Source organism: Vombatus ursinus, unplaced genomic scaffold (genome assembly GCF_900497805.2).
Source record: "Vombatus ursinus unplaced genomic scaffold, bare-nosed wombat genome assembly UNPS02014778.1, whole genome shotgun sequence".
Lineage (NCBI taxonomy): Eukaryota > Metazoa > Chordata > Mammalia > Diprotodontia > Vombatidae > Vombatus > Vombatus ursinus.
This window is the reverse complement of record NW_020954556.1, coordinates 37255076-37269620: the sequence shown is the minus strand read 5'-3', so window position 1 is coordinate 37269620 and position 14545 is coordinate 37255076. Positions and strand designations below refer to the sequence as shown.

The following is a 14545-nucleotide window of genomic DNA, read 5'->3' as shown; positions in this document are numbered from 1 at the left end:
ATTCCTTCAATTAGTTTTTCCATGGCAGGATGTTCAGGTCCTTCAGCAGCTTAGCTCTCCTTCCTTGGAACTCCTTCAGTTATCAATGTCCTTCCAAAGGCTAAACACATTATTCTAGATTTAGCCTGACTACGGCAAAGTAGGATGATACCATCATATCCCTGGTTCTGATCTCATCACTTTTCTTAATGAAGCATAAGATCACATGAGCTTTAGAGATAACCATATCACACTGTTGACTCAAATCTTTTTCAAAAGTTACCTCTCCATCTTGTACTTGTGAAGTTGATTTTTTTTGAACCCAAGTGTAAGAATTTATCCCTATTGAATTTCATCTTGTTATAATCAGTTCAGTGCTCTAATCTGTCAGTCTTTTTGGATCCTGACTATCCTCCAATGTGTCAGCTATCCCCCCCAAGCTGGGTATCATCTGCAAACCTGAAATGCTTGCCAGGGGATACAAATATATGAAATACAATATATTCATACAAAAAATATGAAACAGTTATTTATCCTCAGGGAGCCTATATTACACTAGAGGCAACAGAAGCAGCTCACACAAATGATTACAATCATTATTATTCATTATGCGGATTTACTGTGTAAGTTCTCTAATTGTCTATGATCTGTGCCACTGTCAATAATTTCCTCCCATAATCAATCAGTGCTGCTTTGTGCCTTTATTTATGTCTTTGATAAAAATGTTCAACATCAGAGACGAGTACACGTCCCTACATTATTCCATTAAAGACAGACACCTCTCCAAGATAACATGGAGCCATGAATGAGTTATTCTTTGGGTACGGCCATTCAACCCTATTCTGGTCACATAACTGACTAGCTCATTTTTCTCCATCCTTTCCACAAGAATACCATGAAAGATTGCCAAATGCTTTGCTGAAATCCAGCTTGTTCATCTGACAGAATCTGGCCTACTTTTGTACCTTTTCACTTTCATAAATCCATATTCTTTGTTGAATAAAATCAATATCATTATTTTGCCTGCTGGATAGGACCTGTTAAACTACTCATTCTTTGGTATTAATTTGAATAGCAGTTATATACTAGGCAGTATTACTTTCAAATATATATGCAGATTTTGTTCAAGTAAGGAGTAGCTATCGTTTAATTTGATCAATGAACTTATAATTTACATTACTATGTTTTTCCATATGTATGTTTCAGGAGCTAAATTTAGGAAGTATGTTGGCCATTCAGCTCATGTAACGAATGTCCGCTGGTCGCATGATTTCCAGTGGGTATTGAGTACAGGAGGTGCTGACCATTCGGTTTTTCAGTGGAGGTTTATTCCAGAAGGTGTGACCAATGGTATTCTTGATTCAGCATCCCCGGGTAAACTTGTCAAAAACATTTGTTTTATCTCACTATTTTTTTTAAAAGCTATAACATTTGTATAATAGGTAAAGAGTAATCAATGAACATTTATTAATAAGTATTATGATTATTCAACTCCTACAGTATTTATGACCAACCTGGAGAATAGAAAACAAGAAAGAGACAAAAAAAAAACCAGACATCTAGCTTTGAGGTTGACTATTATAAATCAATGGGCTATTTCTATTATTTTTTTAAAATCTCTTTTTAATTCCATATGCAAGCTACAAGTACAAGGGAGTCATGAAGACTGTCATTTCTGAAAGGAATGTCAGTGCCAGGAACAACCACCAAACACTACATGTCAAATTAGCCTCAGAACTAGTATAACTTGTGGTGGTGATGAATATGAATATTTGGTGGATTTGATGACTAGCAAAGCACTGGTTACAATCTGATTTATGCATCTTTATTTATATTTGTTGTGATATCACTAAGACAGATGGGCTATAAAACTGAAAAAAAAAGTGATGAAATGTTCTTTTGGAAGTTGTTCTGTGGTAGGTTAGGCCATAAGCCATTGCTGGCACTAGGTTAGGTATTTATTTAAACAGAAGAATAAAGAGTGTTACTTCATGAACTACAAAGTTGGACTGCCCCCGTCATGCTTGTTGCCGTCTCGTTTGACTTGAAATTCTTACATTTTTCCAGAGCCAAGTCATTTTCTAGCCATCAGGAGGAGCCTGTGGCCCCTAATGTCTCTAGCTCATAGTTATATGTGAATTTGCCTAGTCTGCTTTTGGAAAGTGATTCAAAGTTGCTGAAATAAAATTGGTACTACAGAACAGTGAAACTAAAACTTAACAATAAGTTAAAGAAAGCAATGTTTAAAGATTTTACTTTAAATGACAGTCTTTCTTTCTTTCTTTCTTTCTTTTTTTTGGTCTTCTACCTTTTTTTTTCCTTGACTGGGAGAATTTAATTGTAGTGTTTTTAGCTTAAAATTCCGCTTAATTTTTTTTTTAAGTTTGGAGATACAATTAGATAATTAACATTATTTATGTTTTTGCAGAGGGTGGCAATGATTCATACAGTGAAGAGTCAGATTCGGATTTATCGGATGTGCCAGAATTGGATTCAGATATTGAGCAAGAAGCTCAAATCAACTATGAGCGCCAGGTCAGTCAGGTGGTGGGAGGTGATTTGCGCTGGCTTTAACTCAGTTGCAAAAAAGTGTCTGGCCCTTATGCTTAGGATTGTTAGGAAAGAAGTTAGGAAATATTGTCTATTATTTTCATTTAATAAAATAAGTTTTGTCATGTCATGTATTTTACTAAAGTCAAAGTGGAAGTGGGAGCAGAGATTTCAAGGATTAACCCAACACTTCCTGTATCTACTTTGGCATATTTATTTGGAAAAAAAACCCGAGCCCCACACTTTTCTATTCCTGTAGCAGGTTTAAAAACAACAACAATAACCAAGCATCACTTTTGTATAATTTTCTTTTGAAGCATATTTGTTTATAGTTTGTAGTGTAACCAACCTAAAATTCTGGCCTGTCTTAACTGGTCTATCATCTTTTCATTAGAGTGAAATCCTAGACATAGTATACATGATCTCTATAGTCAGAAATTATTTCTGATAGATATATTAGAAAGTTATATCCAAATTAAATTTAATTTTCTTGGAAATATTTTTTCTTTAATAAAAAAATTGTTTGATGTGAAAAAGAAAGAAGAGAGAGAAAGCATAGAGCCCAGAGGAATCTTTAACATTATTTAAATGTTAAGTACTTTGATAACAGTAGAGTCTCTCTAATTTTTTTTTTCTTTGAGGAAGCTGGGTAGTACAGTAGGTGGAGTGCTGGGCCTAGAATCAGGAAGATCTGAATTCAAATGCTGCTCTGTCTCAGTTCCTAAAACTGTAAAAGGACTTGAGTAAAAGATACACAAAATTAGTGTAGAAAAAATGCATTGTATTCAGATTGTATCAAGCTTTAATATCGAAAACACCTGACACATACTATTTCACATATGTATTCAAAATTCTGGAGTGTCTAGGGATTATCATCCCTATTTTGTTGTTGTTCAGTTGTTTTTCAGTCTTGCCCAACTCTTCATGACTCCTTTGGGGGTTTTCTTGGCAAAGATACTGAAGTGGTTTGCCATTTCCTTCTCCAGCTCATTTAGCAGATGAGGAAACTGAGACAAACAGGGTTAAGTGACTTGCCCAGGGTCACACAGCTAGTAAGTGCTTGAGGCAAGGTTTGAACTCAAGAAGTTGAGTCTTCCTGACTCCATACCCAGCACTCTATCCACTGCACCACTAACTCCCCTACTTTACAAGTCGGAATTTTAGACTCAGAAAGGGTAAGTGAGTCCATCAAATAATGAGTGGGAGAGCCAGAAGTAGCATCTAAATTCTTGATTCCAGTCCAGTATTCTGAACTAGATTTAGAAGTTCGGAGGAATAAAGCACAAAATGTGTATGAGCACATCTAGTAGAGTTTGATTGTGATGAGTTGACAAAAACAAAAGAAATTCAGATTTGTGATTTGCTCCAAACTTTCCTGACTCAGCTTACTGACTCTAGGTTTGGCAAAAGAGTGACTAGCCTGGTGATTTTTTTTAAGATTACGATCAAATCCTGAGTGATATCAGCAGTCTATTTATGCTTCTTGTTTCTTTTAATGTCCAAATATAATTAAATCAAAACATCCTATCATATGGATTAGAAACAAATTTAATTGATAAATTTTTATCATCAATTTATATAAAATGTCATCTTGCTTTGACTTCAGTATACACACAGTAAGCAATAAATAAATAGTATGACATTGACCTTTAGGCAGTATACAGAATCTAGTTAAAGGCTAAGCTAAATAGATCTAATTTACAGCTCAAATATTGACTTTTTAGAACATAATAGAATAAAAATGAAGACAATTGAAATTCTGAGAACTCTATTCCTTAGATTCATGAGTTTCAAATCTCAAGCATTTTAATTAAAGCCATTGAGAATTTCCTTGGAAGGCTGTATGACAATAAAACAATTGTCTTTGTATTTCTTTACCTGTTAATTTTCATATCTTTTTTTTTTAGAATTTGCTAGTAATTAAATTCGGTACTTTTCAATGTAAATTGTCATTAGCAAAGTACATAATAAAATGTATCTGAGAAAAAATAACAAGATTTCAAATCTAGTAGTTTGAGAGCCATTCGGTGTTAAGGATTACATCTTGGCAGATACCTATCCCTTATGTCATTTCAGTAAATGTGACTTTGAAGAAATTAAAGATTTCCTGATAATAATAAAGAGAAACCATTCTTTATAAATCCAGACAAAGGATTTTTAATTAAAAGTTTCCATTCTTCCTTAAGGTTTACAAAGAAGATCTACCTCAGCTGAAACAACAAAGTAAAGAGAAAAACCATTCTGTGCCCTTCCTTAAAAGAGAAAAAGCTCCAGAGGACAGCTTGAAGCTCCAGTTCATTCATGGGTATTGTGCCCGCTCCGTGGTTTCCCTCATCTCTTTTCTGTTTTCTTTCCCCCACTTTTTATTTCTTTACTTGTGCCCACTCAAGGCATCAATGTGTGCACTGCCAGCCTCGTGTAATAGGCATCCTCATCTATGGTAGAGTAATGTACAGCCATCTTCCTGACTCTTAAATATGTGACTAAGTGTCTCCTATTCCTATCTTTGGAAATCCTGCTCCCTCAAACTATGAAGGTGTGTCCAGTTGCTTCAGCACCATTTTAGGTTCCTACCCAAGGCATGATGAAATAATTTCTCAGATTCTGAAATCACTTTGACTTGTTAAAATGTGATCATCCATGGATTTCTCATATCTCAGTTATACTTTTTTTCCCCTAAGGGAAAAGAATATCCATATGTAGTTAACCTCCCCCAACCCCCACTACCTCCATTTGCTCTCTGCCTCTATTTTATCTGTACCCTTCCTGGCAGTGTTTGTTAAGCATGCTCAACACCAGGGTCACTATTTCTTCCCCGCATTGCTAAACAGTAGCCTATCTCCCTTTTATATCCTCCTGGCAGGTGGTGGAAACATGTGCTGCTCCACTAGTGACAATAATAATTTAACATGCTACCTATGCTTTTGGAGAATTCCTTCTCGATTTATTTGCTTCTTGTTCAATTAATTATGTGTTTTGTGGATTTTTAAAAATATTTGTTCCAGTTATAGAGGCTACGACTGTAGAAATAATCTGTTCTATACCCAAACTGGAGAGGTGGTCTACCATATTGCAGCCGTCGCTGTTGTGTACAATAGGCAGCAACACTCCCAAAGATTGTATCTTGGACATGATGATGACATCCTCAGCTTAGCTATTCATCCAGTGAAAGACTATGTAGCTACTGGACAGGTAGGTATCTTTCTTGCACAGACCTGAAGTGTTACTCTTCACCTTTACCCTCAAAAAAAGTAATGTATTTCATTTTAGATTCAGTTTATATATTAGATTTTATGAAATTTGCTATCAGCAGATAAGAGCCTAAAAGTCAAAATGAATATTTGTTTGATCATCTCATTGTTAAAGATAGATTAAAAAAACGCATTGTTCTTTTGGTGAGAGCATTTTAGGATATCCTAATCCAAAATCCTGGTAGACATAAACACATAGAAATAGGCAGACAGACAGAAACAGAGACATCAAAAGAGGCATAGATGTAGACATAGAGAGACATAAAAACAAATAATTCTTTAGATTGTGAACTCCTTGACAACAGGAACTGTCTTTTCCTTTTTGGTTATCTCCAGTGTTTAGCACAGCACCTGGCACAAAGAAGATACTTAATAAATGCTTATTGACTGACATTGACATAGACATGGACATAGATGTAGATATAGATATAGTCTCTGTGGAAGATATATGAAAATTATTTGTAAACTAGACTGATTTGTAACAACCGCAGACATTCTAGGAAAGCAATATGAAATTCTACTAATTTACCATTTGAATCTTATGGTGAAATCAAATTTTACCTGAATCTTTTCTGGACTACCAGAATGGAAACAAATCATCCCTCAAAATTGGATCTTTCTATACCTTGCTAAACAACTGATCATTTTAGTCAATCTAATTCAGAGGTGTCAGAAAATCAGCCAAACATTGTTTGCTTTCATTTTGGCAAAACAATCATATGATTGACAGTATTTTTCCCATTTGTAATGGGCTGTTTAATACTACATGAGTTTCATGCTTTTGTTAAATTTAAAAATGAGACTTTAGGAAAATTTTATATCACAACTATTGTTCAGTATGTGAGTAGCAAATTCCAAAGAACTGGCATATTTCTTGCATGAGTTTCAGAGACCAAAATGGGATAACGGAACACTAAAGATTTTAAGGGCTATGAGATGCAGTTGTTGGAAGTTTCGGCAGCTGGTAAGCTGGTTCATTGCAATTACAATGAAAAATTAGGCATTATATTCATTAGTTGCTATGATTAATTTTATGAGATGTTGATACTGATTTGCATTTGTATTCCTTATTTTCTCCATCTTTCTTATGAATATGATTATGCTCAATTTATAAATATTTAATAACTCATCTCTTTAAAAATTGAAAATAAACCAAAGACTGATTCTTGACATTTCTTAAAATAAATTTGCAAAGCCCTCATGAGCTATGTGTTGAAATGGGCACCTTCTTGAGTATAGCAGCTACCTGGTGATGACACCTGTCTTTTTTGGTGCACTTTAATGTGTGTAATTTCTTATCTACTATGGTTTGTTCATTTCCCTGTTATCAGGGACCACTACAAGGTTAGTTCACATTCCTAAAGAAGCAGCTGAATGACAGGGGTTGAGTTTCCAGGAAGGAAAAAAAAAAACATTTCCCAGTAGGAGAAGCCAAGTAATGTTCTCCCTTGGGTCCACCACTCAAAAGTACTATTATTTTGGAGAGAAATACCATGTTGACTTTTTTCCCCAGCCCATATGGAGGCTGTCCTGACTGAGAGAGGGTGTGCAAGTAAAATATTAGGCCTACCAATTTGGAATCTCAGCAGAGGTAAAGGAAGTGATTTTCTATGGATAAGAGAAACGTGATGTAAGTGGAAAGAGTCCCAGTCTAGGAATGAGGAGACCTGTCATTATTTAGCACAGTAACCAAGATCATGGCTTTGCCACTCACTCTGTGTGACCTTGGGCATGTTACTTCACCTCTTATCTACAAAAAGAGGGACTCAGACTAGATGATTTTGAAGGCACCTTCTAGCTCTCTAAATTCTGTTATTCTACTTGTGCTCCCAAGTCACATAGCTTAACTGGGTCTTGGTTTTCCTCATTTGTAAAAAGAGGAGGTTGGACCAGATGATCTCCTAGGTCTTTTCCATTCTATGAGTCTTTTTTCAAGAATATGGTTCTTAATTTCTGACCTCATTTAAAGCCTAAATGAGTAAAATCCTTCATCGTAGACTTTCGCTCTTAATTTTGTCAGTATGGGTGCTACCTCTGCTGATGCAAGTGGAAGCCCCATTCCACCTTAGTAGACTTTTTTCATGAGTTGCTGTGGTCAAAAAAATTAATATCCGAATGGCCAACCATCTGGTAATGGGCCTTTCTGAACTCGTCTAGAATAGTCCTGAGATGACAAATATGTAGTTCATCATCATTAAAGGCCTTTTCTGCTTAGTAGGACCTGGTTGTGCTCTGTTGGCGTGAATTTTGGTATTGTTACCTTCATACTAGAAGACATTGGAGTTTAATGACTTTAATGAGTGATTAAGATTTGTTGTGAAGTAGATAATAACATTCACCCTGTAATTTAAGGTTGGAAGAGATGCTGCTATCCATGTATGGGACACACAAACTCTAAAATGTTTGTCACTATTAAAGGGACAGCATCAGAGAGGCGTGTGTGCTCTGGATTTCTCAGGTAAGCAGCAGCTATGCATGATATGAATTTAAAAACGAGCATTATGTCTAGCCAGATTTTTAAAATCCACATATTTTAGTTAAATCCTGTCTCCAAATAAAGATAAATTCCCTGTATGTAACAGTTACAGGAAACTAGAAAATAGGTTAACCTTGTGACTTCTTTGGGAGCTGTATATATGAATGTCTCATAGAACATCTGGTCCTTTGAGTACTGTCAAAAAAAATGTAAATGATAATTTGGAGCCTAGAGCACATTATGCTATGCACTCACCTGTGCCTTGTGAAATCCAAGATGCTGTTACTGTTGAGATAATTCATTGCAAATGTTTGGCAGTGACCCAGGGTATACATTCCAGCTCTCCAAGTCAATGGGGAACCTACCACCTCCATTTGGCAATATATACAACTAGAGGTATAGATGCCCATTGAGCATGAATGCTCTGCAGCATTGATGCTTTGGAGAGAAATTTGATGGGGGGAGGGGGCAAGTGACAGAGAATGGAACTGAAATTTCACCTCCCGAATGTAATACCCCAAAAGCCTTAGTTGCAGTTTTAAGCTTAAAACTATGACTTTGGGGACACCTTGTATATATGTGTGTGTTTGTGTATATACATATATATGTGTCCACCATGTATATATATATATTATATTATATATATTTTTATATATAATAGCACTACAGAATATTAAAAATACAAAATGAATGACATTCTTCCTATACTACTTTTCTTTCAAAATTAAAAAAGAATGCATCAAGAAAGTTAATCTCTAATATACTTTGCAAAAATTACTCCTGTAAAGATTGCTTAAAAATCCAAATGGATGGAGCCAGGTTTTTTTTATTTTTATTTTTGCTATATAGCAAAGAACTACTGAACTTGTTAAAAGTCACAAATGAAAGCAAAAGGGAACGTAATAAACATTTATTAAGCACCTGTTATGTGGCAGGGACTGTGCTAAGTGCTTTACAAAAATTATTGATCCTCACAACCTTGTGAGGTAGATGCTGTTATGATCCCTATTTTATAATTGAGGAAACTGAGGCAAACAAAAGTTAAGTGCTGTGCAAAGTCACCAGCCTTACTTTATCCTCCTGAGCCATCTGGGTCCAATGGCAAGACATAGATCAAGATGACTGGAAATAGGCCCTGTGCCGTGGAAGACCTTGGCCTTTTTTAAACTAAGGTGTTTCCCAGGTCTCAGTCTGACTGAGGCAATGCCCATTCAGTGACTAAGGCTAGGTAAGAAGTGAGGAAAAGAATAGTCTTTTTTAACCTAGTCAGAAAAAAAAAATCAACCTGGGTGGGCAAGACCCTTAGGGTTTCTGGCCAGAACAGAAACAGCTGCTATTTATATTCACTCTGAGCCATCAGGGCCCAAACTATGACCAGGTGGGGCTTGGGCTAGGACCTATTGGCCAATCAATGAGAGCCAGAGTGAATTGGGTTTAAGGCATGGTCCTTAAGAAAGAAATCTAGCCCATAAAACCCAAGATATATTGTGAGGTTTCAGAGATCCAAATTTACATTCCTTTGGGCAGAGCACTGGGGTTACACAGTATCTGAGACTGGATTTGAACTCAGATCTTCTTGACATTAGGCTCCCGATACCATGCCACCTAGCTGCCTGAGAAAGTTATGTAACTCCAAGAAACCAAACTTGATGTTAAATGCTAAAAGTGTCTTGCTAAACGTTTCAGAAACCAATTTTAAGTTATATTTTAGGGGAATACTCTCAGTGTGATCTATGGATTAGCTTCCCAGATGGATTCTAGTGGGTTGAATTTAGCCCACTCATTCTATTTCAATTACCTTTTTAAAACTGCATTTTTAACCCCATTGAAAGTGATCTTAGCTTCAAGGGCAGCTTTGAATCCTAGTGTTAATAAAGGTAGAGTCAAAAGCAAAGACATTACAGTCTCACATGGGAAATTGTTAGGAACGCCCTTAAGTCACAATCCAGTGGTGGGGCCATGTTATGAATTTCCTACATTAAGCATGTGAACAGCATTATTTCTGTCTGTCTAAGAATTAACTGCATATAAATCAGTATCCTAAAGGTCCTTGTAGCCAAAACTCATGTTTGAATTTAATTGAGCTGTCAGGTCATTGACATGATAGTATGCATGTGTCTTGATTAGACGTACATAATGATAATACATAGAAATCATCCAAGAATTTTAAGGCAAGCAAATTATATGCTTTTTAACTATAGTATATAAAGATTAAGAAAATATCTTTTCAAGTACAAGAAATTATCAATTAATTCTTGTACTTTTCTAAAGTAAATAAGAAAACATTTCTTATCAAAACAATTTATACATTTCAAAACATTTCATTTAGGTAACTAGGTGGCACAGTGATATCTTAAAGTTAAGATGATCTGAGTTCCAAGCCTGCCTTAGATACTTACTTGCTCTATGATCCTGGACAATGTATTAAATCTCTCAGCCTCAGTTTACTGATTTGTAAAGTGGGGATAATAATAGCACCCACCCCCATTGTAAAAATAAAATGAAATAATATTTGTATTATTTGTAAAGTGCTTTGCAAACCATAAAGTTTTATGTAAATTCTAGCTATTATTATTATCATCATGCAAAATAGTCTACAGAATAGTATAGTAGATAGAAGGCTAAATCAGAAGCAAAAATATCAAGTTTCAAGTTCAGCTTCTAACAAATACTAGCTGTGTTATCATGGGAAAATCATTAATATCTCAACACTCCAGGCAACTTTCTAAAATCTGTAAATAACCAATAGTTGCTGATATACATTGAAGAAGGGAACTTCTATACCTAGAGGTTCCTAAAGAATGAAATACCCAGTCTAGACCTTTATTTTTAAGTACCTATTTCACAGAATTAGATGTCCCAAATAAAATCATGTATTTAAAGCATGATGTGGACTTTAAAGTGATATATAAATACTAGCTATTATTATTACAGGGTCAGGAAGAAATAGACTTAGGGTACTTAATGGCCTATGTGAATTTGCCGTATCCGACTGGAAAAAGTAACATATTTTTGTGCTTGTGCTAGCAGTTAGTAAAGCAATTATTCCTATAAGAACAGAAACCTAAATTGGAAAATTTAGCTGCATAAAAATTCAGTATCTTGAATATAACTCCCATTAAAAGAACACAGCAGAATAACATTAAATTAGACAAAGATACCATTAAACAGCTAACTTGCTCTCTCAAGATCTAATTCAATGTATATTTTATGAACCTGAGTAGGAGACCAACTTACTTGTCTGTTGGGTAAAAGGCTCTTTTTTTTAAATTGACCTTTACAGTTGGTATTATAAGCTTTCAATTTATTTCTAAGAACAATGAAAAAAACATAAATGATTAATATGCACCAGCTTAGAAAGTGTTGAAAAGGACATTACCTATCCCTCCAAAAAATAATTGACAAAGAAAAATTCCAATTAACCTTATAGGAAATATTCCACATGCAAGTAAAAAAAAAAATCAAAGTCTATCCATTCCCTGATTGTTTCCAAGTAACTGAATACCTATTATCTATCATGTCAACACAGCCTAAGTTTGCATGTTGCAGGAAGAAAAAATGCCTCTGAATAAGAGATTTAGTAGTTAAAGAACCTATACATGTGTACTGTTTCCTGTCACACTCATAGAGAACAGAAAAGGGGCATCACGGGGAGGCTAACTTTCAAGTCTGGTATTATTGTGTCAATGGATGGAATTCCAACCTTCAGAAAATCTCCTGGGAGAAAAAAAGAATGAAACAGTAAATGTCACTTAGTACAAGTCTTCTTGAGGAAATGTGAAACTTTTTTTTTTCAAATCATCATCAAGAAGTATTGAGCTTCTACTGTGTGTGTGGTATTGGACCAAATGACCCAAGTGCTGTGGGTACAGATGCTTTTACTAGGAGAAAAGCTTTATCTTTCATTTTTATAAGCTTGTATCCTAAGGACATACATGAAATAATATATATGAAACTCTTTAGAACCTTAAAGTTATACATCAAATTAGTTATTATTATTATTGGTGTTATCACTATAATCATTACCAAACCTTAAATTGAGCAAAATTTCTATACAATCTCAGGTTTTATATCTATTTTTCAGGTACATTTATATTTAAAAATACAATTGGTAAAAAAAGGTCAAATCATAGACTAAATCCCTCGAAAAACATTTTATTACGCATCTTGTGTCCATCACTGTAGTTAGGGAAGGGAATAAGCATTTATATAGAGTCTACTATGTGCCAGACACTGTGATAAGTGCTTTTTACAAATATTATCTCATTTGATCCTCACAACAACCCTGGGAGGTAGGTGCTATTATTACCTACATTTTATAGTTGAGGAAACTGAGGCACACATAAGTTAAGTCACTTGCCCAGGGTCATACTACTAGTAAGTGTCTGAAGCTGCATTCAAACTCGTCTTCCTAAGTCTAGGTCTAGCATTCTATCCACTGCACCACCAGGGCTCCCAGTATCACCAAGGGTTAATATTAACATGATCGCTGTCATGGAGCTTCTTTCTTTCTTTCTTTCTTTCTTTCTTTCTTTCTTTCTTTCTTTCTTCTTTTCTTTCTTCCAACACTCTATCTATCCACTGTGCCACCTAGCTGCCCCCTCTCATGAAGTTTTTACTCTTTTCAAGTAGAAACAACAAATGCACAAAGAGGAGATAAGTATAGACAATAAATAAATAGACAATAAATATAGAATCCTTAGAGTGAAGAATAGAACAGTTACAAACACAAGGGGGTTATAGGAAAGAGCTTTTCCAAAAACATTCCCTTTACCTTCCACAGCAGTTGAGGGCACGCTCCATCAGCATTTTTGTCTTCAGTTTTGTGAGGATCAACCATGTTATTTGAAAGCCAACTGTGAGCAGAAAGCTGCACTCAAGATGAGGTGGAATTAGAGCAGAAGGGTGGGATAAGACTGCTTCTTTAAGGAGCTTAGAGACTAAAAAGTATGTCAGAACACATCAAGAACATCAATGAAAATGGGAATAAGAGAAATATGCATATATGGAAACATTATGAATTATAAGTGTATGGAAAGATACAGAATTATGAAGGGGGTAACTAGGAATGATTAGTATGGCATTATTTATCACTTTGGAGTCATAAAAAATAGATGTCAGTCTTGTAATTCTATGAAAGATTTAGTTTAGTTTAAGGCCTGATAATAATAATAATGATTGACTAGTGTTATTAACGTTAGTGATGATAAAAGACTTTATGTGCCAATTTAAGGTTTGGAAAATGCTTTTCATGCATTATTTTATCGTATCCTCACTACAATTCCATAAAGTGGGTAGGTACTATTGGAATAATAATTATTATTAATATTAATTATAGTAGTCATAAACCACAATAGTATAGACATAGAGGATAATTATTATATAGAATATACTTATAGTAATTATGTTGTAATATATGATGATACTATTGTTAATAATAATTTCCATTATACAGAACGGGAAACAAAGTCTCAGGGAGACAAAGTATCATGCACAGAGCCATAAAGCTAGTACTTGTCCACGTTGGATGTCACCCTAAGTCTTCTTGACTCCTAATATTTACATATTTCTGCATGATTTCAAATAGTTATGTTAAAAACATACTTGAAGGTAACGTTTCCTCATCTGTAAAGTGAATGGACTAGATATTCGCAAAGGTCTCTCCTAGGCCTGAGATTCTGTGATTCTTTTCATATTCACTCTCTGATAGTGAGTTAGGCCCCTGGAAATTGTTAATGCAATTTCTTAATTGCTTCATTCACTACAGAAGAGTATTTTAGGCATAGTGGAGAATTTTTACTTAACCTAGATTTCTGTTGTCTTCTTCTATAGTGAGCATGGCTTCCCAGAGGAAACACCAACATACCTTTCCAAGCAGTTTTGGGGAGGGGAGTTGGGAGAAGGAGAACAATCACAGACCAAGCAAAGGTCCAGGACTTAGGTCATGTATCTGTGTAACAGTCTAACCAGACAGATCCCAGACTAGGGGAGCAGTGGAACAGTCTTTTCAGACAGGTGCCTCTATATTCAGAAAAGAAAGATGCATCCCAGGGTGGATTGGGGAAGAGCCATTTGGCACATGTAGCAAATACCTAAATGTCTCGCTACTCAGTGTCCTGGAAAAAGGGGCCAACTAAGTTGACTCCAGGTAAAATTAATCATAGCTTCCCTCACAGCAACCCCCGCAGCCAAAGAGCTTTGGCTGGATTTTAAGCAATGGTCCTCCTCTTTATAATTTAGATACCGAAAGGGGGCAACTGAGGAAGGCTTTTTTTCACTATATGCCAAG

General features: G+C 35.3%; 1 protein-coding gene across 2 annotated transcripts in view; it reads left to right on the top strand.

Moving 5' to 3' along the window:
* EML6 (EMAP like 6) overlaps positions 1-14545 on the top strand; it is a 297843-nt gene that overhangs the window by 195464 nt on the left and 87834 nt on the right. For both annotated transcript variants that reach the window (XM_027864986.1, XM_027864987.1), the window contains exons 11-15: positions 1186-1353; positions 2408-2514; positions 4716-4834; positions 5535-5721; positions 8133-8238. In XM_027864986.1, coding sequence (XP_027720787.1) covers positions 1186-1353; positions 2408-2514; positions 4716-4834; positions 5535-5721; positions 8133-8238 — 687 coding nt within the window. The remainder of the gene's footprint in view (positions 1-1185; positions 1354-2407; positions 2515-4715; positions 4835-5534; positions 5722-8132; positions 8239-14545) is intronic.